Raw genomic sequence first — 25,686 nt, forward strand, 5'->3', positions numbered from 1 at the left:
TTCAGCATTTTTCTGATTGTAGCTATCAGTGTTTTCATCCGATTGCAGATGAAATACATCTACTTCAAAAGGATTCTGAGGTGGCAAAAGTCTGCAAAGTAACTAGAGAACTAGCAAGGTTATGAAAAAAAATTAGCATTTGCCTCCAAGACATCATAGAGTGGAAGTGTGCTGTACTACTTGAGTAAGTGGACTAACATTCCATCAACGTTTATAACTGTAACTGTTTAATATTAATAATCATGAAAATAATTTAGGAAATTCAAAAAGGCACGGTAAAACTCTTCAGCTCCTAGTGTGGGTATGAATTATAGATTCATTTATTTAATTTCTTTTAAGTCTTAGCAAGGGATCATTTTAAATCATGAGGCAAGAGCTCGTCATCGTCAAGCGGAAACGGTTTTGAAGAGCTGAGGGCTCGTAAATCAGTCCACCTCTGACACGCTCTACCTTGGCTCTCCGTTTCCCTCTAGTGGGGCGGTCAGTCCATCAAGGAAGGCGGTCTGGCAGAGTGGCACTTTGTTGACGTCCAATCAGCCTGTGATTTGACAGTTTATAACAACCGGTTCACACTCATATACGCCTTTATATGTGTATATTGTTCTTACTGCTTTTGTTGCATATATATTTAAAGCAGATTTCCCCGCTGTGGGACTAATAAAGGAGTATATCATCTCATCTTATCTGGTCCTGGGGTGTGTTCTCAGCGCAGCCACAGCTGAAAGATCATAGAAATGTAATTAGATTATTACAGGCAGCAGTGTGTGTCTATATGATCCTCTTGCTCTTCGGCGACTACACGGTGCTGCGACGCCTTGCAACGATTCAGTCAAGAACTGAGTATTTACAGTGTTATCTCATAGGATATCATTGAGCCAAGACGCCATTTACAGAATGGGCTGACTGACGAAGGCAGAATTAAAAATTCGACTTCTTCAGCGACACGGACAGCTGCATGGATTCATCCATTCAGGGCACATTCAGGCTGTTTCAGAGTATGGTCGAGGCCATAAACTCTAACTTGCACAAACCTCGGTGAGATGAAGGATCAGTGAGTCAGGCAGACGAGGCTCACATATTCTGCTGAACACTAACAGCCCTCTGCCATTATGGGATGTGGACAGAAGGCTGGCAGGTTAACAGGGGGGGATGCGTTTTGGTCATTTTGCTAACAAGGGGGACGGCATCCTCCTTAAAACATTTCAAAAAGAGAGCGTCTGCTTCGGAAATCATCCTGAAAACATACCTATGTGGCCACAGAGGCATATCAGTGAGGTCATAGAGTCACATAATGATAGAAAAACAACACCACAAATCTGTGTCTATACTAAAAAATCGATCAACAGCAGTGAGCAACGCCGGACCCAGCCGTGGATAGAGCTGGTGGTCAGATACTTGCTGGACAGTGTCCATTCTATTCGGGTGATGAATGATGGCATTTATGAGGCACAGACACGACCCATCATCTTGCAGCACAACAATAATATCCAGTGTTCTCCATCTGGTCCAAAAGCTGCTGCCGCAAAAAAAAAAAAAAAAGAAGACATTTGTGACTTTCTGTTCCTTCCAGCTTCTCCTTGTTCACAATCCACTTCTGTCCACTTCTCCATGAGAACTAAGCAGCCTCGCGAGTATCTCCCTCACTGGTAAATAATACATTTATTCTCCCTCCCTTCCCCGTGACACCGTAAATCAGCAGCCAAGAAACAGCTCCCGGGGCGTGACCTTTGACCCTTAATGCCCCTGCTTTCATTTTTTTATGGGCAGCATTGTGTCAGATGTCAGATGGCGTAACCGCATGGCTGCAGCGTGTATTTATCCAGAGGCCTTCTGCAACCAGCTGCACATGTTTCTTCCCAGCAGAGCGTGACGCATGCTGCTCTGCCGGGCACACTGGGTAAACAGATTCATCTTTACAACTCTGGAGGGATCGGAGAAATCAGATGATGGAGGAGAGGTCCTTGTGAGGGCGTCTTTGTCGCGTCTGGCACAGCAGAGGAGAGCATCGCAATAAAACCGTGGGGGCAGTGAATTGCAGCAAGGAAACGGACAAAACACAGGAAAGCGGTGGCTTCTTCTGGAAGCAAATAAAAAATGATGTCATGTAGAAGGCGGGATGAGAGCAGATATATGTCCTTTGTCTGTGAGGGGTGTGAGGGGGGGGGATGGGCTTTATTTGACTCGGGCAGAGCAGATGTCAGGATGACAGGAGGGCTTCCCCACACCCCTCCATCACACATTCTGCATCCAACAGTCGCCATGGCAACCGCGCGCAAACCAGGAACTGAAATCGAAAATGAGAGAGGGAGAAGAAAAAAAAAAGGGGGGGGGAGGGGCTAGACATCAGGTTATGATTGTAATGGAATTAATGACACACCGCCCTGTGGTGGCAGGATGTTGCAATCTCGTGGCGCCGACACAGCAGCTGTAGTTCCATGATGAGCAAATTCATCTTCATCGGGTTTCCCACCGCATAGACAGCCCGTGTGCGTCTGCGCCACACGCTGCGATCCGCTGGCTCGTGTCAGGGCTTCGTTTTTTCTCCAGCTGATTCACCCGAGAAAAAAGAAAAAAAGAAAGAAAGAAAAGAAAAAAGAAAAAAAAAATTCACACCAAGTCCTTTGCCTATTGGGCGGCATCTTCCAGGGAGGGAGCGTGGCACAGAGCGTTGGCTGAAATCATAGGCGTGGTTTTGGATGGAGATGCTCCGTCTGCTCCCGCTGGGATCCCCACCTGCCGTCACACCGCCGTTTGTCACCGCGCCAGCTGGTACTTTCCTGAGCGCGGCGCGCATTTGATCGGATTCGTGTTTCTGTCACACGGGTGTGGGGGGGGTGGGGGACTGGTGTTGGTGTGTATGGGGGGTGTAGCGTAATCACAGCGCGGAGGACTGAACGGGGCGCCAGGTTTTTAATCATCTCCGGAGCGGCGGCGGCGCACGGAAGGCGCACGGCGGAGATAAACAAGAGCGGACAGCGCGTCGCTTCGGCCTCCAGGCAGCAGCAGCAGCAGCAGCAGCGGCAGCAGCAGCAGAGGCTCCTCGGCGGTTGGGAAAGGAAGCGCGGCGGAGAGCCTGGTTCATGTGCAGGGCTGTTTGACGCGCAAGGATGGAAAATACGCTCAAGATGCCCACAAGATCTCCGTGGCTCGGCTTGCTGGTGGTGGCGTCTGTTTTACTCGCAGTGGACAGCAAGAGAGCCAGGCAGCCCCGCTGTCCCGCATCATGTATATGTACCAAAGATAACGCGCTGTGCGAGAGGGCAGGACTGATCCCCCGCAGCTTCCCCCCCGATGTCATATCACTGTAAGTCATATTTTGTTATTCTTTATTAATCCCCTGATTCCAGCGCTCTCCGCGGAGGAGACCTGCAGAAGACACTCGGTTCTATCTGCGTGGATTTCTCTGCTTCTGCCTGCGCTGCACAGTCATGCATGCCCAGGGACTGGACCGACTGTTTTTGATGCTTTAAAGCTGATCAGCACATGTCTGTGTGTCTGTCGTGTCCCTCCCTTCCTTCCCCGCAGATCATTCGTCAAGTCCGAATTCACTGAGATCCCGAAGGAGAGCTTCATCCACACGCCTGCCCTGCATCTCCTGTGAGAAATCTCTCTCTCTTTCTCTTTTTTTTTGTTCTTCAGTCTTTGTTAGATGCTGTCAGCCCCCCCCCCGCCAGTGAGGTGATCAACGCCATGTTTAATGTCCAGGACATCTCCCCTCAGCTGAAGCTGCATACTGTAATGGATTGGAGGTAGCCTATTGGATCTCAAGGGGGGAGCTGGAGCTATGATTATTCTTTCTAAACAATTTCGCCTTTCATAGCATGGCGGATTATTCTCTCTCTCTAATCTATCTGTCCATCCTGTGCATCAGAGCTATGAGGAATCCCTCCTTTAGTGGAGGGGAATCCCCCTCACTCCTGTCTCATGGGGTGGAGGACTGAGCGATCGCCTCAAAACAAACATGTGAGACCACAGAGACCCTAACAGAGCGTCGAGCCTTGTGTTTGATGTAGTTGGGCTGCTGTAGTGGGGAAAGAGGCGGGGGGCTTTCTATCACACGTCCACCGTTTCCAGTAGACAGCTGCTAATGTGGGACATCAGCTTGTTGTTATCCGGTGGTGAAATGTTACGGATCTCTCCCCCGCACAGCCTCTTCACGGCCAACAACCTGGAGTCCATAAACGAGGACGCGTTCCTTGGTCTTCCTCATCTCGAGTACCTGTGAGTAGAAGCGCATCCTGTCTCTGAAAGGTGACACAAGCCCCTCCAGTCTTCGTCCTCGTGCTTGTGTTCGACACCTCTTTTTTTTTTTTTTTTTTTTTTGTCCTCTTCAGGTTCATCGAAAACAACCAAATCAAGTCGATTTCGCCGGCTGCTTTCCGAGGACTGAAAACCTTAGTGCACCTGTGAGTATGTAAGGAATAGAGCTGTTCTTCATCAGAGGTAGTACATGGTGATGTATTTTCCGACATGAAATGGGTGCACGCTCGAGAGAGAGAGAGAGGATGTAAAGAAGCGTCATGGTATTTTTGTAGCATCAGAAAGGGTTGCATGCTCTCTCCAGGTGCAGGGAAGCATTGTTCCAGTGAAATGCTGACAAGGTTTATCGCGCAACACTTGCACAGACATTTCCTCGGACACGGTGCGGCGAAATCCTGACACCTTCACAGTCAACCGAAACGTAAAAGCGCGAGGCCCCATTTCTAAAGATTTCGTTACTGTTTCAGTTTCACCTCCTCATCTTGATGCCCGTTAAACAGACACGAACAAGTGGGCTAACACCAAGAATCAAAGGAAAGAAAAACAAGAAAAACGAAGAAGCGAAACTGCAACAGCGATCTCTCCAGTGACGTCTCCTTTTTTCCTCATTTTTGTGGCAGAGAAAGCCATAAAATGGCTGAGGAGGCAGCTCTAAAAATAGCTTAATGTTTCCTCAAACTCACAATAAGCAATGTTCCTGCCTTCTGTCTCCAGGGTGGCAATATGGTGCCAAAGCTCCTTAACAGATATCTTTATATCCCGCTGCAAGGAAACACTGTGCATCCACATCCGCGGTTAGATTTTAGGAAGAAACGCCGGAAGTTCCTCTTGCAAACGGTGGGAAACGTGAATCATTATCACCTCATGGTATGAAGGGTCGGAAGGATGGGATGAGGTCCTTAATAGATCATAAAATACGAACAATCAGTGGGAGATCTGACCAACTCTTCCTCTTTTTCAGGAGTCTGGCCTACAATAATCTGGACACGCTGCCCAAAGATTTGTTCAAGGGTCTTGAGGCGCTGACGAAAGTGTAAGTATGAATTTGAATCCTGCAGAGATCAATTGCATGGCGTTACATAACTAAAAGCATAGCGTAAGCTATCGTGGCCAATGAGTTCTTCTATATATAGAGCACTGTATCATTATTCCACTTCAGCCGAGGCTTGAAGAATGTGTGGGCGGGTGCTTTCAATGCCATTAAAATTACATGCGGCAGCGAAGGAGAGAGATAGTTCGCCATCTATCACCCACTGAAGATGTGCAGCTCTCCTTTATAGCCCTACTTGATATTAATGAGAGTGCCGGCGTGATGCTGCGAGGGCCAGAGAGCGAAGCCAGCAGTCGAACTTTAGTGACTGCAGGAAAAAAAAAAAATCCATTCAAAAAGCCGGGAGCATTCCCGCTAGCCTTTAAAGGGATTTGGGATTTACTTTTCCTGGTTTCGTCCCCTCAGAGACCTGCGAGGGAACCAGTTCACCTGCGACTGTAAGCTGAAGTGGTTGGTGGAGTGGATATACAGCACCAATGCCACAGTGGATCAGATTTACTGTAAAGGGCCGGCCTCACAGCTGGACAAGAAGATCAACGATCTGGTGCCGCAGTCCTTTGACTGCATCACCACAGGTGGAGTACCGCTAATGTTTTTCTTTTTTCTCACAATCACGGCAGCTTCTCCTGAGTTTTTTAATCTCATTAAAAGTGCGTTTCGATCACAGAGTTTGCTTCCTACCAGTCCCTGAAGTTTGAATCCATATCGGTGGAGGCGTTTTCCTTCGGAAATGATCAGTATGTGGTGTTTGCTCAGCCCTTCATTGGGAAGTGCAGCTTTCTAGAGTGGGATCATGTGGAGATGGTCTTCAGGAACTATGACGATATTGACAGTAAGTAAAGTCTTTATTTCAAGTAGGCCGATCAGCCACGACAATAAAACCACTGACAGGTGACGTGAAAGCATCGTTGTTAAAATGGAATGTTCTGTTGGGAGACACTTGACACACATCGGCCACCCAAACCATGTTGCAATAGACAAATGCGCCATGTCGTAATGCAAAAACTCAGGAATGGTACTAAGAACGAGACTGAGAAGGTCCTCAGATCCTCAAAATTCTCTAGATCCCAATCAGATCGATCTGTGCCAGAACATGTCCAATCTGGACATAAGACCTCTGGAGTTGTCCTGTGGTGTCTAGCACCAAGGCATTGGTAGCAGAACCTTTGAGTCCTATGAGTTGTGAAGTGAGGCCTCCATGGCTTGGACTTCTGGCAACTCTAATGGATGCTTGATTGCGTTTGCATCAGGTAAATTGGAGGGCCTTGATCTTTTTGTTATATTCCTCCCACCCATCCAAACACTGTTGAGGATCAAGTACATCCCCTTCACGGCAACAGCACTCCCTTGTGGCAGTAGCATCCCCAGCAGGAAAATACACCCCCCCCCCCGAGAGGCCCTTTGACCATGCCTGGACAGATCAGAGCCCAGTCCAATCTACAGCGGGGCCTTCATGAATCGGACTTGTTCCTTGGACCGTTGATCAGTTTTTGTGTTGTTGTGGTGCACATTGTCTTGCTGAGGTTCTCACTGCCATCAGGAAGTGCCCTTGCCTTGAGGGGTTGAACTTAGCCTGCAATGGGGTGTGTCAGATGGCATTGTCACGAAATGATCAGTGTCATTCACTTCACCTCTTAGTCCTTTTAATGCTGTGACTGACCGTTGCATACTATAATGCGGTCGTGAATGGGAAGTGAGTTTCGACAGAAGGAGGTGTGATTAGAAGATGAACCACTAGATGGAGACAAGACAAACTTAAACTCTCCTGATTTTATCCCTCCTTTTCTCCTCACCAGGCACATGCACAGTGATCTGCAAGCCCCTGGTCATTGACAACCAGCTCTTTATCATCGTGGCTCAGCTGTTTGGTGGCTCGCACATCTATAAGCGTGACACCTCTGCCAACAAGTTCATCAAGCTCCAAGGCATTGACATCCTCAAGATACGAAAGCCAAATGATGTTGAGACGTTCCGCATCGACGGAGAATCCTTCTTCGTCATAGCAGACAGCTCCAAGGCCGGTTCCACCACCATCTACAAGTGGAACGGCAATGGCTTCTACTCTCACCAATCACTCCACCCGTGGTACCGGGACACGGATGTGGAGTACATGGAGATCTCTTCCAAACCCCACCTGATCCTGTCCAGCAGCTCCCAGAGGCCGGTCATCTACCAGTGGAACAAAAGCACCAAGCTGTTTGACCGACGCACAGACATCCCGGAGATGGAGGACGTCTACGCTGTAAAGCATTTTCAGGACAAGACAGACCTCTTCATCTGTCTGACGCGATTCATCGGCGACTCCAAAGTGATGCGCTGGGATGGGGCCCTCTTCAGAGAGTTGCAGACCATGCCCTCTCGCGGCTCCATGGTGTTCCAGCCCTTCTCCGTGGGCAGCTGGCAATACGCCATCCTGGGCAGCGATTACTCTTTCACCCAGGTGTACCGCTGGGATGCCAAGAAGGGCGAGTTTGTCCATTTCCAGGAGCTGAACATCCAGGCGCCGAGGGCCTTCTCTCCAGTCTCCATAGACAACCGACAGTTCCTGCTGGCCTCAAGTTTCAAAGGGAAGACTCAGATTTATGAGCACTTGGTCATTGATCTGAGCAACTGAGCGATTTTCTTGACTGATTGTTTGAGTGTGTAGAGATGGCTTTTGCAACAGATCCGGTGCGGAACAACACTGAAAGTTGATCCTAACTTGAGCAAGGCAGGCATTACTCGTTTTTTTTTGGTTCTGTTTTTTTTTCTCCAATGTTTCCAATGCCATCAGTGCGCTGTCCACGTGAAGATAAACACATGCAGCTCAACCGAATATATTTGATTGAGATGCATGTTGAGCTCAATGCATGCCTTTCAAGTTAGGATTAGATCCTGTATGTTGTTAAGACATTAGTGCATGATCTCCCACAGGCCATCCCATCCTGACGAACGCGGCATCCATGCTCATTAATCCATTAACTCTCGCATTGGCCAGTAGGTTATTTTCCTGTGTCCAGCTTTTCATGTGATTCAGCAATGTTTATACATTTGTAATCTCATATATTTATCTACAGAAAGTGATAACAAACTGGTACTTTTTAACCTATTAACACGTTTAACGGAACAAATCTGCCAAAATGAAATGTTTACAATTTTTTTCTGTCTTTCCACTTGTATGCTACGAGATTTGTAAATGAAGCTTTTGTAAGTTTAAGAGGGACCACACCAGTTAGATACGTATTTGTTAAGGAGAGTGATTTAAAATTTTGTTCCTAATTTTGAAAACATCAACAGAAATGTTGTGCGAGAGTCTACCTGTGAATCCTTGGGACTTACATTTTTATCGTCAATGGTTTATAATGTTTAAAGTATTGAACAGTTTTTCATAAGAAGTATGGAGAACATTTTGGGCAAACTTGGAACTATTTTCACACACTCAAAGGAACTGAAATGAAAACTGAGGCTATTGTTCATAGTGCTTTACCTTTGACTAACGTGCAAAATACATCGATTGTCTCATGACTAGGATTAAGTTATCGACTAATATCATGCTATTTAGAGTCAATAAAGGTTTACATTATTAAATGTTGCATCTCATATGAGCACTGGTGTAGCATGACATTGTTTCATTGTAAGATGCTGACACCAGGTCTTCAAAGCAAAACAACACACACTATAACACATCTACTTCGTTGCTTGAGGGAAACTGTCATCTTGAAGCTAGCTGTGTAATTCAGAAATTAAATAAAAATAAATACAAACAAATAAAATCCTTTTTATTTTCTCCAACAAAGTGCACGCCTCAATTCTACAAAGCAGCACATTACAATGTAATGGAATAAATACAATAAAATCCGCTGAATTAAAAAAAAAAAAAAAAAAGAAAGAAAGAAAAGAAAAGAAAAACACAAGCAAGGAGATACACAAGTACCTGCATAATCACACCGGTGGCAGGACTAAATCAGGTTCTTTAGAAAGGCTCCACCAGACAAACAGCCTCTTTCATGGTGATTGTTTGACTTTTCATGCATCTTCAGTCCTTTGGATAAAGATGTCCTCTCTTCCGCTTTCTAAAGAAAACCAATTTAAACCCTGCTTGTTTGTAATTGAGGACTACCAGACTAACACGAAAGAAATACGGGTGCATACTCTCATGTTCATACACATCACCCTGGAAAACTTGTGCAACTGCAGCAGGATCTCCAAATCACCTTCCTTCTGCTGAGAGAAAATAAAGTGAACACATCTTCAGTTTTAACTGAATTTACTACTCAAGTCTATGTGGTGCAACTTAGTGTTTTTTTTTTTTTCCGTAGGCAAATAAAATATAACATAAAAGGCAAGGGAGCACATCCCTTAATATTGAACAAAATAATTTAGTGCTCTTTAAATAAAATTAAAAACACTATTTTCATATGGTGGCTCTTAAAAAAAAAAAAAAACAACCAAAAAAAAAACCTCACAGACGAAAGGAGAATGTTAAGAGACATCAATTATATTAGGAAAGAACTCAAATCCCATGAAAAAAGACAGTATTGACAATATAATTCTGTACAGAACGTAAAATCAATATACAATACAGTACCTGCAGATGTTATGCATACAGTACAATTCTCTTTTTACATAGTTTTAGTATGGACTCCAGCCTGATCTATATACTGACTTAACACAGGTGGAAAAGCGGCTATTTTAGCTTTCAGTAATTTTAATGGTTATTCAGCGAGAAGAGTAGATCTTGAAGTAGGCGTTTTAGAAAAAGAGATTGAAAACATTATTGCAGGATGGTCATCTTCAGTTGCATACTGCATGTGTTACATGAATGTGTCCTATGACGAGGAGCAGCGGGCTGATGAGAGAGACAAAGGGCCGGACGGAAGAGAGAAAAAAAAAAGGGGTGGGGTTGGGTTTAGCTGTTTTTGCTATCTCTCCATCACAGAGGTTAAAACCTTGCGATATCGCTCTGATCCACTACCCTGTACAGTACATTCGTGGCCAGTATTGCACGTTACCAGCCAAGTCCACCCTGATTCTGAGCGGCGAGGATCTTCAGTGCTGAATTTTTGTCCTGTATGTCAACACTAATCCAGTGATGAGATGAGACCGTAACCAGAGCTCACCAAAGACTGACTGGGACTCCATCTGCTGTCACAGTTTGAGCTCATTGGCAATTTTGCAGGCGATATTCTTAAAGGCGATGGACGTGCCCGATATCCTCTTGAAGCGCACGCCGTTGAGCGAAAGGCGGGGCAGCTTGCACACTTCCATCTCCCACTGGACCAGGTTGTCCTGGCGAGCGTCGCCGTGGACACAGAAGAGCAGGAAGCGTTCGCGCTGCTCGTAATCGCAGCTGTTGGCATCCAGAACCTTTCGGATCTCCCTCATCATCTCGGCGGGCTCCATGGAGGAGGTGGTCTTCATGCTCCAGGTGAAACGCAGCGAGCGGGGCTTGGAGTCTCGGCTGCCTTCCTCCTTAGTGTCACCTGACGCACTTCTACAACAGGAGACGAAGAAAGACAAAAGACAGGATGAGCAGGAAGAGAAGTGGAAAGATAATGATGAAGGAGCCAGGGGTTTGTTACAGGCTCTTTGTGTCATCTTCATCTATATCAATTACTCACCTTGGTGTTTCTGTCCTGGCACTGGCCTCTCCTTCACTAGGCACCCTGAAACAAACCAAACCACTACTGTTACTGCCACAGGCTGATGTCCACCAGGCTCCCCCCACCCACTACCAACACCACCCCCATCATCACTGGACACAGAGAGGGATGTCAGGCATCATGCCAGGAGAGAATCCACAGTCCTGGGTATCAGGGTTCAGCACAAAATGAGGTGACTTCTTGAGGCACGTAGCTCCTTTACAATAACCAAATGCATCATCCCATCTACTGTACTGTACGCTACCTTTCCTTAATCCCCACTGATCTGTAAGGAGTGCTTCTAAATCTTTGATTCAACCTCTGTAATTTGCCTGATCTCTTCTCTTAAGCTCCGCATGAGGACGGGGGGAGAGTAAGGAGAGGCAAAGCAGCCTGAGAAGCAGATATCGTGGCTTAGCTTAGTAGAGAAAAGCTGGTGAGCTGTGAGGTTTGTTCCACGAGGCAGTGGGCACAAGGGTGGGAAATACACGGCATAACAAGGGTGTCAGTATAGGCAAGGGTGTGGTGTAGTGGGCAAGTACGTAAGGGGGGTTAAGGAAACACGGGCCAAGGTCATAAAAGTGGGCACAGAGAGGTTTATATTTTTTTGGCAGGGGGGGGACAGGTGCAGCAAGCTTTGTGTTCTCCTACCTCCGGGTTGACCTGAAAGACAGAGCTCTATGCAGGGGAGAAAAGGAGAGAAAGCTGTGAGCCTCGACCAGATGGGCCAGCGTGAAGGTGACACAAGGAGCTAGCTGCTGTAAGGACGAGGAGGGTCGATCCTTTGCTTGTCACACTGACAGCAAAGGGTAACAGTGTGGATGTATCATAAGCTACCTAAGGACTGGGAACTGATGAGGGAGTGCACCTGTTCTAAAGAGGCAGGGAGAGTGTGTGATGCTTTCTTTTGTTATCACTGCTGAAAACGCTTACAGACATTAATCTGAACACAGTATTCCTTTCCTGAATTGTATGATTTTCTAAGCCTGGCAAAAAACAGACAAATCCATGGATGACTTTTGCCTCTGCATGCACTTTGAAGGGATCATCATCTTCTTGAATACTCTAACAGTGACCATTTTTGGACATTATTCCCAATATTATCAACAAGTCACTAGTTTATAATTAAATGCTATCTATGTTTAACTATCCCTTTATGCATGCTAATGTTGCCATGCTAAACTGAGAGCCTACAAATGAGTCTGACCATAGCAAATGTTCCACCTCCTACACATCCACATGTCAGCTGCTGACGTTTGCATTTAGCTCATTTAGCTCAGCCAAAGTACAGATTCACAGAGCTGGAAGCTGTATAGACTCTTAATCCTGTTTCATACTCTTAGAATACATAAGCAAATTTATGTATTAAGGATAAGACGTTGAGTGCATTAAGATAATTGTTGTGGGCAAAGAGAAAGTGGATATAGTTAATTAATAATAAAAGCATAATTATAGAAAAAATATTGATCACCACATTAGGCACCATCTATGCGCTGTGGTAAAATCTTAATGTTTTGCGGTGGCCAGACCAAAGCTTAGCCTATAACGGCCTATATTTATCTTAATGTTAGATTCGAACCCATGTGTTACTGGTCAGATCTCCTCTCAACGGCGCTCGGGCCTGGTGTAACCTGTGTGGTGACATCTAGTGAGTTTGTTGTGGGAACATGTGAGACAGTGAGTACCAGCGTGTTGCCGCAGCCACAAAAATTGCTGTTGTAGGCATAAAGTGTCCATATAGGCTCAGGTTGCAGCAGAAGAGCCACCGAAAGGCTTCCTATTGTGTTTGCTGCGATCGAAGAGATATTAAAAAGTCCTTGTATGTATTTAGGAAGTGGATTATATGATTTATCGTGTGATGCTTTGATTTCTTTGATTTCATCGTATTTTTGTCACATGTCTAATATTACATTTTCTGCCGCCAATGTTTCACCCAAGCCTGCGCCAGTGACAACAATCTTTTGTCAGACCAGTCTATATTGGCATCACTGCAAATTTTATGGTCTAACAAACCCTCTGACAGCCAGCAGAGAAATAAAACAGCATCCCTGAGTTTATGTGAATAAGCAGGAAAAGAACAATTCTTTCAAAACTGGACCATCCCTCTAAAAATCTCATAAATACAGGTTATTTAGTCACCCAGACAGAATAAAGCATCTTATTTTGTGGTTTTTGAGAGAGTTAAGACTTCAACATGTATTTCACTATCCCTGCCAAAGGCAGAGTTAATACCTTTCACATATCCTTAACTGTTAGGTGCAAGAAGTGTTAATGAATCATTTGTGCTGCCGTCTGTTTCACTGACCTGCGGACAAACTTTGAGGTGATCTTGCTAATGATCCCGGTGGAGGTGCCCCTGCGTTGCTGAGCGAGAGCTCCTGTATCATGGGACAGCGTTGGTGAAGCCGGGGGGCCGTTGTAGGTAGCACTGCGCCGGTCTCTGAGCTGAGCTCCGTGGAAGGTGCTGCGACTGGTGGTGCCGCGGGGGAAGCGGTTCTTCTCTGGGGTGCTAATACTGTGTGCGGACGGAGAGGTGGAGGGACCCCGAGGAGAAGAGCTGCAACATGAACAACACGTGTGTTAGCAGGCTCGCTAAATGTACTGCAATTAGTTTGTCAGCACTACGGTTTTTGCCACAAAGAGACTTCCACTAGCCACAGTTATTCTAGATGACGACATGCGGATCGGGCCGCTCACCTGGCTTTAAGCTCTGTGTTGTCATCGATGGGGGGCAGTGTGCTTTTTGAAGGATGCCCTGACGATGACATGGACTTGGTGTGACGAGGTCGTGTGGAGCTGATCGCAGTCGATGGGGTGCTACCTGACACCTCGGTTAAACTGAGGATCAAGATGCAGATATTTTTCCAAAATCAGCTCATTTCTATGCAGAGATTCATAGGATGTGCATTAAAATGTCTTGAACACGACTAAAACAACTGAAAGTAAATGTGGTTATCCGTGAATGTGTTTACCTGCTGTCTTTGCCATTGGGAATAGCTGGATAGCGGTCAGTAGAGGATCGTTCACACACATATGTGTTCCTACGAGTCATTGATCCATTAGTCTGTATGTGGAAAGAAACGCCAAAACATGTTTATTCATTTAATACAGAGAATTTGTGAAATAATGCAACATAAATTAGCCAAAACAATGTAAATTTCCCTTTCTCTAACATTCTAGACCCAACCGCATCTGTTTCTCTGTCTTGATGTAGTGTCCCTATGTAGACATTTGTGAGGAATCATATCCTTTGCTTCCTCACCCCCACAGCACTTGTAGTTTTCTTCCTCTCCTGCACCCCCAGTGGTGAAGCGGGAACGTCTCCTTTCGAGGTGCTGAGCTCCAGCCGGCGTGCTCCGTCCCACTCCTCCCTGTGGTCACTTTCCACACTCAGGGCCTGGCCACGCTTCGTATACGACACCGCCGGGGGCACAGACGGACCCACTGAGAGAGGCACATATGAGAACATACTTACATCATTTTCCAAACATGTTATTATCATTTCAGCAGCTCCAGTATCAGGAACTCTTTGACGAAAACGACAGTGACTACGTCTCCATGCACACAAATATTCCACCATTATTCTGAATATGATAATATTCTGAATTCGACAGAGGTCATGTAAGCAGCATAATCTGCTGAATTAGACCGTAATCCGTATATAGCATTTCTAATAAATACTTGTGGGATAGGGTGATGTAATTCAGGTTTTAAATTGAACACCTAGCACGTTAAACTTATTCTGTGCATTGCTATGGTAGAGATGCATTAAAAAAAAGAAAAGAGAAGAAACAGAACAAAACACCTACTTTTAAACAAAATAAAAGACTTGGATATTATCATGCAGCAATGATGAGCCTTTCAAGGAGCTGTTTGAATGAATGTAACAGAGGAACTGTGTATGTTTATCTGAGTATCTACGACTCCAAACAGGAACACATTAGTAAAATACTAATTCTCATTAGTCATGTAAACAGCTTGGAAGGAATCCTGTTATTTTGTGTTTAAACAGCTCGAAGTGGAATATTTTGTGCACATAAACGCAGTCATTGCCTACGTTACGGTAACATCAAGCAAAGCCACTCAAAGCCAGGATTTAGACATTCTTCAGTCCAACAAAAACACAGTGCAAACACATTTCCAATAAGTTGTACAACTACAGAAGCCAAGGTGAGCAGATACACAGCAGGGCAATTCCCCTCCTCATGCTTTGAGATGCTGTTACTGAGGGAGCTGCAGGAAGGCAGCCAGCCAGCAGATGGCACCAGACACAACGGTCCCACATGACATGGGAGGAAGCTGCTACAAAACCAGTGCAGTGTTGAGCTTGAGTCACTTATTTGTACATTCAGATAAACCAAATATTAAAATTCAACTATGTTTGATAAACATGTCATCATACCTTAACAATAAATTATTATTAAATGGGCTTTTATCATTCTATTTATCATTCCCGAGAATGAAATAAACTTTGCTTTTCTAAAGCTTTACCAGCCTCAATCAGCCATTTAAGAATACAACTGGGGCTGGTTGTGCTTTAGTGCCTTGCTCAGAGGAACACCAGCAGAGTGAATAGTATCTATCATTGGCTAATCCTCAGTGACTAAGAGCAGCTTCCCCCTACACAGCACGCAGCCACCAGCACTCTCAGAGCGGGGAAGAAAGAGGTTACTTTACTTGGCTTCTCTACGACACCACCACCACCACCACCACCATCATCATCCCCACCATGATCACTGTAGCGGCGCTGCTTCTGATTGGCCGAGATGCTGCGCGTGACCTTGGGATGGGCGGGAGAAATGCTGGAGCTGTTGTTGATGTCACTGGTCGGTCGCTGGCGCTGCCCCAGGACGCTGTTAGTCAGGGGCTCGCTCCCCTCGAACTGAGATGTAGAGACATGGGATGAGTGGTCACATGACATAATGCGTTAACTACTCGTGATAATGTCGAAGATGACGAACAGACAAACCTCTGGAGCTTTTCTGCCCAGCAGCAGGTAGGTGGCCATGACATCATCGTACTTCTGGGCTTGTAGAGAGTCTGTGATCTCATCTTTAGGGAAGCCCATTGTCACCATGAGCTCTGATGGTGTCAACATAAATCATACAGTGAGTACACTGGACAAGACATTAACAGTGACATCTACAGACACATACAGCCAGACGTACCTATTCTGGATGAATCACTGAAGTCCGCCTCTGGCTCAATGTAAGGTTTTAGCTCCTCCTCCTCGTGACCCACATTCATCCAATGGTCTTTCATGATTTGCTAACAAAGAGAACAGGACAATCAGATCTCCTGTGCTCTATGTTCAGGGCAGTTGTTTCAACTGCAAAATCAAAATATTAATGTTTTAATGGCAGATCATTAATCCTGACTGGCATGCATCTGTTAATTATACAACACTGGATACAGTGAATTCACATAAAAGTGAGATTCAATGCTGAAGATGAGGAGTTAAAAAAAAGTTAAACCACGGTCAAGTGCTCACTTAACCGTAGTTATATAGACACCTCTGGAACTCCTCAAGTAGTTCCCATTACTGACTCTGAATCCTTGAATTGTCAGCTTTCACAGCAGAGCCGAATGAGCTGAGCGGACTAGTTTATCTCTTGTTGCTAAGACAATGTAAGGTACGTCCTATTTACTGGAGTAATGATCAACGTTTCCATTGCATAAGAACCTCCAGCTACAGAACGATTTATTGTGTCACTGCTTTACCAACAACAGTCACTTCCAGATAGAAAACTGTCCATTGGTTTGCATTAAAGAGATATGAAAAACTGACAAACTTAGCTGTGGCAGATAAGTAGTTAAACATGTCACCAACTTAAAATCTGAGGAAAAACGCTGTATTGTGATCACAAAACACGTGAAAAACACACATTAGAAATCTTGTATTTCCCTTTGGCCATGGTATAAGCAAGATACAATGTGTCTATAGTCAGAATGGAATGAATGGATTGTGTGAAGGGCACAACTGTCCGACGCGTTGACCTTACTCAGTGGTATTTCAAATACATTTGAGCGTATGGATTATAATGTGTACAGCTGAATGATGTTGCTGGTGCCTTTGCGTCACGTCAGACGCACCAAGAAGATTTTATTTCTCTTCCTGTAATGTGGACAATACAGGTTTTGGGTACTGTTGCCTCGCTAGCCTTATTCCTGATGATTAATCTGTTTTGTGATTCTAATGTGTGTAATGGGTGAGAGCAGATTACTTCTTTGTGAAATCTTTCTGATCACAACTTCAGCTCGGGCTGAACAACACCATTGTTATTATTGGCGGAGAAATCTTTACTATTGAAATTCGGCCTGGTTCGGAGCACAGGGGTGGTATTGACTCTGGACAGGCTGAGTGTGACTTAAACTGACAGCTATTTATTGTTTGTTATGTGAAGGAGAAACAAGCTACAAACATCCCTAATTGCATGGATGCAGCGAGAGTCCGGGGCATAATGATTTTGTTAAATTAATCAAGTTTTATTTCTTACAGCGCTCCTACAAATTCCATGTATTATTTCTAAAGGCTTTCATCAAAGAATTATGTAAGACCGCTCTTTGATCTGTAATGAATGATGTTTCCAAATCTCCATCTGACGGGACTGTAAATTGAACCATTCGTACACAATTAACAACAGCAGCAATTATGTGCCACGCAAGCGGTGGAAATACCTCCAAACTGCCTCGTTTGACTGGGTTGAGCACAAGTAGTTTCTTCAGCAGGTTTTCACAGTCTGTGGACATGTAGAAAGGAATACGGTACTTCCCCCGCAGGACCCTCTCCCTCAGCTCCTACACACCAGGCAGACGTTGAAGAAACCAAATGAGTTAATTAGCACAAAAAATGAGCATGAAACAGGCAACAAACAACATTATCATCGTGTAGAGTTGTTGTGAATATGTTGCCTATATGCTGTTACTAAATGCTTATTTTTGCAAGCTAGTCGCTTACTGTCTTTGTCTGCTGTTAAATGCTTGTAGTGTGAAGACAGTATGAGCGCTTTTTTTTGCTATGAACAATGAAGGTGCCCTGTAGAGTTTGACAGAACCCAAAAAGTCCTCTCACCACCTCCATGAGCAACCTCTTTCACATAAAACCTAGTCATAGGATCAATTATTCATGGAAAGTATTGGTAACAGCGGGTGATAGATCATTCAGACCTGCTATGAACATGAATTAAAAATTACCATTTCCACTTTTTCTTGACCCTCTGGTTTCATTGCAGCATGAAAACATTTTTCCAGAACTTGTGCATTATTAAATCGCAGTGGATGAATCTGTAAAATGTGTTTTTTTTTCTTCAAGTAACCCAGTTGGAGGTTGACACAAGAAAACATCTGAAGTCAGTTAAAATAGCGTTCAAGATACCACGCTGCAGCACTTCACAGTGTACTTGCTAAACACAATTATTTATATATTTTGATGAATAAAAATGTCTCAGAGAAGCACTTGTTATTACTTTTACTATTGGGACTACCAATTCATGTTTTTCTTGTCACAAGGGCAGCTGTGTTCTTTTATACTTTGTACAGGAAGAGGTAAAAAAAAGTTTAAAAAAATAACTAGATTGTTCGACGCGTCATTTGACTGTCTAAAGCCAAAAGTGTTTACACCTACCCTTAACAACTACAAAGTGGGCAGTCTGAAATGCTGCACACTTTCAGAAACTCTCCCCTCAAAGGCATTTGTGGTGTTGCACGTGGTTGCACACACTCAGTTAATTGTGTGAAGAATAAATATACAGAACTTGGGGGGGAAATTCAAACCCAGTCTTCTTTCACACTTTGGCACACTTGGCCAGTGGCTGTGTGAAATGCTTGTGAGATTGTCTACAGGACATGGGTCAGACATTAAGGCAGTGTAACTGAACAAATTGAGAAGAATTAGACTTCTGTTTAAAAAAAAGAGTACAGTGCAATGAACTTCCCGAAAAAAGACATGCTTGAAAAATGATTACTAAAAAAACGTAACAAGCAGAGCGATCACAAACTGTAGACTTAATATGAGGATGATGAGTGGCTCACTGGAAGAAACAATATCAAACGTGAACAACAAGAGTGAGACAGCTGTGAAGCAAATCACCTTCTCATGCTGCGTAACCCTACGAACATAGTTAGAACAACAACAGGTGCACACCTTTAGGTTTTGTCCGTCAAAGGGCAGTGATCCGCTAACCAGTGTGTAGAGAATGACCCCGAGGCTCCAGACATCCACTTCTGGCCCATCGTACTTCTTTCCCTGGAAGAGCTCCGGAGCAGCGTACGGCGGGGAGCCACAGAAGGTGTCCAGCTTGCTTCCCACAGTGAACTCATTACTGAAGCCAAAGTCGGCTATCTTGATGTTCATATCAGCGTCTAACAACAGGTTCTCCGCCTGAGGTGGTGAGAGGTGGAGCAAATCAGCATGTGGATTGTCAAGGTCTCAACGCTGACAGATTATGACTGATTATATAGAGTTTCTCCCCAAGATACACCTGAGAGATATGGATGGCACTAAGTAGAAATCAGATATCAGAGAGCGTTTAGATCCTCACCTTTAGATCCCGATGTACTATCCTCCTCTGGTGACAATACTGCACTGCAGACACAATCTGAAACACAAACACACACACGTCATAAGACACTACCGGCTATATTAGGTTTAATAGTAACAAAGAATACGTACAGTGTACACTGTTTTTCAGAGGAGTAGCTAGAGTTTCTTTACAAAAGTATAGAAAAGACAGAAGTAGATGTATAAAAATCTACAAAAGACATACAAAGATCACAATAGGGCACTTTTCTTTTAAAGCTATAACCCATTTTTTTATTTATCCTTTTTTTAAAAAAAGCATTTTGCTTGAAAAATAACTAAATGAATAATCCATTTTCAGATTAATTTTCGTTTAACCCCATGGTTAACCCTACCATGATTTACTTTAAATTGTTGGGTATTAACTGCTAAACAAGGAAAATTGCATTCCTTCGTCAGAAAGACTGTTTAGCATCAAAGCAAAATGTAAATGATGGACTTTTTCACAGACAAAAGGAAAAAACTTTTAAACTCAACTACTCAGGTTCACTTTCAGTGTGGCAGAGAATTTCAATTATGTCCTCTATGACCGAAAAAACGCAGTTAAAGTTGAAGACATTTCACCTCTCATCCTAGAGGTTTCTTCAGTTCTGACTTCCCTCTGCCGACATCTAAACAACTATTTACACATGGGCCACAAGTGACCCTAATGACTCTGAAAGTCAGAGGTTACATGTGTAAGGACACACAGATTTTAAAAGGCTGCAGCTCCCCTCCAGTTAGTTAGAACTGAAGAAACCTCTTGGATGAGAGGTGAAACGTCTTCAACAAACTGGAACAAGTCCAGTTGCCCATGATACAGCACTTAGAATGGAAGAGTAATGTTTTTAAAAATGCTACTTAAGTTATGCAAAGTAAATCAGTTGGGTTCCAGTTATGTAAAACTTCAGACCCATATATTTGCTCAATTTCTCTGAAAGCAGATAACTTTTTAATCAAACTTTGCTACATAACATATCTTTAATGTAATTGACCTGATGCATATCACATACCTGCCAACATTAGGCTGTGAAAAAGAGAGTTTTTCTGGGGAATCTGCATATGGCCTACCCTCATATAACCCTACGCAAAAAAGCTTCTTAAAATGACGTAAAAATGTCTTTTCATTAGTCTTAAAGTAACAGTTTACAGTGAAATACATTACGTACAAAATGTAGCCGACAAAAGTTATCACTTGTCAAAAATCCAAATTTTATATCACAAATATTTCTTTAAGTGTGTTTATGAAGGAGCAATGGTAACCAGGTAGACCTTTCAAAAGAAGCAGAGGAAGTGTAATGTGATGCAGGAGGCAAGAGGACGAGCAAGTGAGAATGGAAGCAATAGTCAATCAAGGGGAAGGTCTCGTACCAAGTGGAGTGATTTGGAGGCATATTTATTCTTCTAAGGACTTGTGTCATACATTTTCAGCCACAAACTGAGTGGAGCCTCCGGGTGTCCAGGTACCACAACACACATCCCACTCAGTAACTGAGAAACACTAGTGTGTTTTGTATCACTATAAAATCGCAGAATTAACTGGAGAAATTACTAGTTGGGGGCTCGATGGGGGGAAGGATTACAAATAGGGAAACTCATGTAAAAAATTGGGAGTGTTGGCAGGAATGATATTCATTATTGTATGAAATGTCATTAAAACTGATGATCATTAACTGTAAACTAATCACAACACGTCACATTAACTTTATCAATATGTTAATGGTGAGCAACAGGAATACATACACCTTACATGAAATCATATTTGACTCATGCATTAAAAAAGCAGTACTTGAGCACATGATTTGTACCCTTGTTGTACAGGGTTATCGTAATCTTTATCTGAGGTTTATGAGCTGCACTTTCATGCCAGTGAATGTTGTGATTTTACAGGCCCAAATGTACTCAAGCCAAAGTCCCTGTGATTGTGTGACACGCAGTGGGCAGTTGCTATGACAGTTGACAGAGAAATTTCACCAACATATGCAAGAAATAGCTACAACATCAACCAAACAGAAAACCCACTGTTCTTTGACAGATGCCACCCACCAGCCCGCTCTCAGACACGAACACTTCTACCTTTCTGAGCGTTGATCTGTCTGTACTGTGACACACAAACTGCCCACACTGTGTCACACACAGTTCTTCTGAGTCATCCGAGACATCATGGAGGGATTTAAACACAAACAGCGTAGACATGAAAGCTGGTTCTCCGAGAAGATTTTGCTTACGCTGTTATATAAAAGGAAATTTAGAAGAAAGAGATGAATGTTCTAATTTGTAGTATATGAAAGGTGACTTAATCCCTGCCTGATTGCTCTTGTAGCACCACTAGGTGTCAGAGCAGCATCTGTAAGGCAGTTGTTCTCAACCCTCTCAGGGTTCAAGCTCTCTGTGCTCCATCATTCTTCTGCAGTCGGTGACGGAGCTTGATCTTGGTGCATGCAGTCTTCCCTCTGAAAACAGTGATGGAGTGACGACAGAGGTGCTAGTGCTGCGATGTTGATGACTCACCTGTCTGAACTTGGCCCTGGCCTCCTTCTCCTTCATTCTGCCATGAGCCACTAGATAATCAAATACTTCTCCTGGAGTTAACAGAGGAAATACACAATTATCAATCAGTATATTTTTATCCTTTTATATCATTAGCATTATTGTTACCATAAATTTATAAGGGATTAGGATTATTAGGTAACGCATTATAATGGTATGCTTTTTAGTTAAAAAAACATTGGTCTAAAACTGCTAATGTGGGAATAACAAGCGGAAATACACTCAAAATCAAGCAAATGTCCCACATTGAGTGTGTCACTTACCACCACTGGCATACTCCATCACCAAATAAAGTGTCTTCTCTGTCTCAATCACCTCAAACAGTTTCACTGCAGGAGGAATTAGGGAAGATATGTCAGCTGAGTATACAGTTCTAGTTCCCTCATTGCATTAAAACTAACATCTGATGCTGACCGAAAGTCTAAATCTATTATCTATTTAGAAAGTCTAAATATGAATCAGTTTATTAAAAAAAAATAAATAAAAAAATGACTGGTTGCTCCATCGATCACAATGTAGCCAAAAATTGTGTCTGATGCTCTTGGAGAAGCAGAGGCAATCCAGGCAAACAAGGAAGTAACAAAATGAGAAAGGAAATATTAAAAAGCCTTTATTATAGTGGCAAGGGCAATCATAAAAAAGCTGACATGTTTTGACCATGTGCTGTTTGGAGCCCTAATGAAAACATAATGGTTGCAACATGTTAACAATTTAGCCATTGTAATAAAAGCTTATTTTTATATTTCCTTCCTCCTTTTGATACTTTATCTTGTTTGAAGTGCCTGGATTGCCTCTGGGTTGTTTTTTTTAAATCCGTTTTATTTGCTGCTATAAAGGAGCAGGAGGGAAACAAACAGCACGAACCTAAGAATTCTGATATAACTGTGATCTCTTCTTTTATTTCTCTGATGCAAGTTATTCTGGTTTAGATAGATGATAGGTGTTGGTGTAATTGGTTCTGTTAATGCTAATTACATGGGATTTAGTGTTGTCAGGAGACTGGAATTTCAAACTTTGACACAAAAAATGACTCCCTGTTAAAGACTTTAATATGACCATGCCGTGAAAAAAAAGTGTTTTATGGATTCAAAAGAGAGTGCCTCTAACAAACAGTCCGGGGTTAGTACTCCTACCTTTTCATTTTTTTGATCTACCTTAGAAATTTATGACATTCAATACCGTTTGAAATACCACAGAGAAAAAATTAGGGCCTAACATTTTTGATTCATATTAAAAGATTAATTTGACAAGGCCATAACTTAGATATACCACCAGAGATACAAATTATCTTTTCTTGGCAGAGAATGGCAGAGAGACTGAATTAAACATTGCTCTTTTTCTCTTTCTTCTGGATTAAGCCTTTAAAAATAATGTGTGAGTGTCAACCTGCTGTCAGAGAGCAAGAAAGCACAGCTGGTACTGGCGTATTGATGCAGCGGAAAAAGAGTGCTAAAACGCTTGAAATATTCAGAAACAATATGTATACTATATATTATATATTATATATATTATCTATATATACAAAACAAATTAGAATATACTACAATGCTACTGTATGCTCCTCTTTGAACTTACCTATATTTGGATGATTCAGTAGCTTCATTATTCGGACTTCCCTGAAGAGCTGTTGGGACAAAGAAGAACATTTAACGCATCCAGAAATATGCCGAATGACATCACATGACCCTGAGTGTCAGCTCTGTGTCTGTTGGTAAAGCACTGTTAGAAACTGTTATTATGCACTGATCTAGGCGAGCAGTATACATCTGAAACTGGATAACACTCTGCAGTAACGTGAGAGGAGCTTGAGGATCGTGGAGCTACTGTACTGTGTAAAGCAATATCAGTGATGCAGCGACAACCTCGCACTAAACCCTGACCCACACAGATAAGGACCAGAATTACAACTCCACTGACACACTGCAGTCCAGCCAGTCGGCCATCCAAACACCCAGTCAGCAGCATCACACAGCCGCCCACTGCGGAGTAACAGCACACAGGCTTGCAGCCAGTTAGGCATCTGCTGCCTAATATAATCATCTTAACATGGACGTGCAAAAAAAAAGAGCAGCAAAATCATATTGATGCCTTTAGTCCTGTGGTTCTGGAAAACAACAAATTATATCTGATTAAGAGGTTTATTTTGATGATGCAGACGGTAAAAGTTTCTCTCCTGTGTAATGCGAAACGCTTCAAAGAAAAATCACATCATCCATTCTATTTCCGAGCATCTTGTATAAGCTGAGTGCAGAGTTATAATCATTTAAAACCTCCTCCGTCTTGGCGTGACTGTTTATGTCAGACGAGCTCCTGCAGCCACTTAGAGGTGCTGTTGAATCATTTACATTCTGCCGATTCCCAGTCGTGCAGAGGGCGGGCTGTGTTGTGAGTGTTAAATTTCAATGCTCACTAGAGCTGGGATTTAGCATCCGCTGCTACCTGAGACCGAGCACGGATTTTGCCGTTTGCGGACCTCTTTGATACGGCAAAACAAGATCCTGATTGACGCTTTCATCTCCTGCGTGTACCAAAAGGAGAAAATAGACAACTACTCTGCATGTCATAATCCTACATGTCACATTAAAACTGAGGATGGAGGCTGTAGTGGTGTGTGTGTGTGTATCAGTGTATGCGTGCAACTTTTTTGATGGCCCTTTAGGTCTTACATAAGTGCTGGGATAGTCTATGTTTCTAGGTCATCAAACACAGCTATTATACCAGTGTGAGCAGGCCCGACTCTGTGGGACCTCTCAGCTACAGTCTGGTTCAACAACATGCAGGTACACTCTCTCTCTCTCTCTCTCTCTCTCTCTCTCTCTAATTCTTTCCTCTGTCCTCTGTCTCTACTTGCTCGCCGGCCTCTCTCTTTCTTTCTCTCTGACACCTCCCGTCTCATTAGACCCAACACACACATAAAGCACACTGCAGAGGGCTTCAAAGAATAAGGCTATTCATTCTTCTCACTGTCAAAAAGCAAATCCTGTAAAATGGTTGAAGGTCTGGTGTAGCGTATTCCTTGGTGCCACAGGAAAACAAATCAATCAGCCACGTGGTTGCACTGGGTGACATTGTCCTTCAGTGCAATGAGCACTGGCGCCGTGATTTATTTTGGCCAACTACACATACACTGTCCTACTTATGAACTGTGTTAAAAATGAAGTAATCCTGTGTTAGCCAGCAGAGGTGACCCCACTGGTTACCAGAAGAAGCCTGATTGCATGTAAGCTTAATAAAAAACTTTCTGATTGATTTGTGACCTCAGTAAACAGTACCCTAATGAGTTTATGGTCTCACTCGCTAGTGTCAGGTTTACTTCAATACAGCGTGATGTTCATTTTTTTTTTTTTTTTAAATTATGGTCCCACTTAGAGTAAAAACGATGATAAAGCAGGTTATAGTTTAGGGTGTGGGTACATATCAGACCTAAACCTCCTCCACCTATTTGTCCAAATGTGACAATTCTGTCTCCATAAAAACAAGCTAACATACAAAATGATCGTCAACAAACCAGTGGGTGACATCCTGTTGGGTTTAAGCTCACTACTGACGTAGGTACTGGCAAGAACACCAAATGTGTATTAATCTGTTGCTGAAAATAGTCCAAAACAAAAGCACTCTATCTTTTGTCTGAGTAACGTTTGCTAAAA

At 43.4% G+C, this 25,686-nt stretch overlaps 2 protein-coding genes across 3 annotated transcripts in view; one reads left to right on the top strand and one right to left on the bottom strand.

The window, feature by feature from the left end:
- Positions 1–2,303: 2,303 nt before the first annotated feature.
- LOC119033607 (leucine-rich glioma-inactivated protein 1-like) lies at positions 2,304–9,750 on the top strand. The gene is made up of 8 exons (XM_037123926.1): positions 2,304–3,304; positions 3,526–3,597; positions 4,150–4,221; positions 4,335–4,406; positions 5,222–5,293; positions 5,717–5,886; positions 5,979–6,143; positions 7,108–9,750. The coding sequence occupies exons 1-8, from the start codon at positions 3,108–3,110 to the stop codon at positions 7,923–7,925; spliced, it is 1,638 nt and encodes a 545-aa protein (XP_036979821.1). The 5' UTR covers positions 2,304–3,107; the 3' UTR covers positions 7,926–9,750.
- Positions 9,751–9,988: 238 nt separating this feature from the next.
- Positions 9,989–25,686, bottom strand: part of LOC119033605 (serine/threonine-protein kinase MARK1-like) — a 33,154-nt gene continuing 17,456 nt past the window's right edge. The window contains exons 4-18 of one of the 2 annotated variants that reach the window (XM_037123922.1): positions 23,615–23,663; positions 22,303–22,368; positions 22,001–22,071; positions 19,473–19,529; positions 19,076–19,312; positions 17,611–17,730; positions 16,101–16,200; positions 15,902–16,014; positions 15,610–15,814; positions 14,195–14,376; positions 13,905–13,996; positions 13,630–13,770; positions 13,238–13,489; positions 10,912–10,956; positions 9,989–10,784 (exon numbers count right to left, since the gene is read on the bottom strand). In XM_037123922.1, coding sequence (XP_036979817.1) covers positions 10,439–10,784; positions 10,912–10,956; positions 13,238–13,489; positions 13,630–13,770; positions 13,905–13,996; positions 14,195–14,376; positions 15,610–15,814; positions 15,902–16,014; positions 16,101–16,200; positions 17,611–17,730; positions 19,076–19,312; positions 19,473–19,529; positions 22,001–22,071; positions 22,303–22,368; positions 23,615–23,663 — 2,076 coding nt within the window. In that variant the 3' untranslated portion in view covers positions 9,989–10,438. The remainder of the gene's footprint in view (positions 10,785–10,911; positions 10,957–13,237; positions 13,490–13,629; positions 13,771–13,904; positions 13,997–14,194; positions 14,377–15,609; positions 15,815–15,901; positions 16,015–16,100; positions 16,201–17,610; positions 17,731–19,075; positions 19,313–19,472; positions 19,530–22,000; positions 22,072–22,302; positions 22,369–23,614; positions 23,664–25,686) is intronic. The other variant, XM_037123923.1, reaches the window with a different exon arrangement.

The sequence above is a fragment of the Acanthopagrus latus genome, chromosome 15 (genome assembly GCF_904848185.1).
Source record: "Acanthopagrus latus isolate v.2019 chromosome 15, fAcaLat1.1, whole genome shotgun sequence".
In the NCBI taxonomy this organism is placed as follows: domain Eukaryota; kingdom Metazoa; phylum Chordata; class Actinopteri; order Spariformes; family Sparidae; genus Acanthopagrus; species Acanthopagrus latus.

Coding starts and splice junctions, on each gene's coding strand:
- LOC119033607 (XM_037123926.1), top strand. CDS start 3,108: ATGGAAAATACGCTCAAGATGCCCACAAGATCTCCGTGGCTCGGCTTG. Junction 3,598..4,149: donor ACGCCTGCCCTGCATCTCCT/GTGAGAAATCTC, acceptor TCCCCCGCACAG/CCTCTTCACGGCCAACAACC. Junction 5,294..5,716: donor CTTGAGGCGCTGACGAAAGT/GTAAGTATGAAT, acceptor TCGTCCCCTCAG/AGACCTGCGAGGGAACCAGT.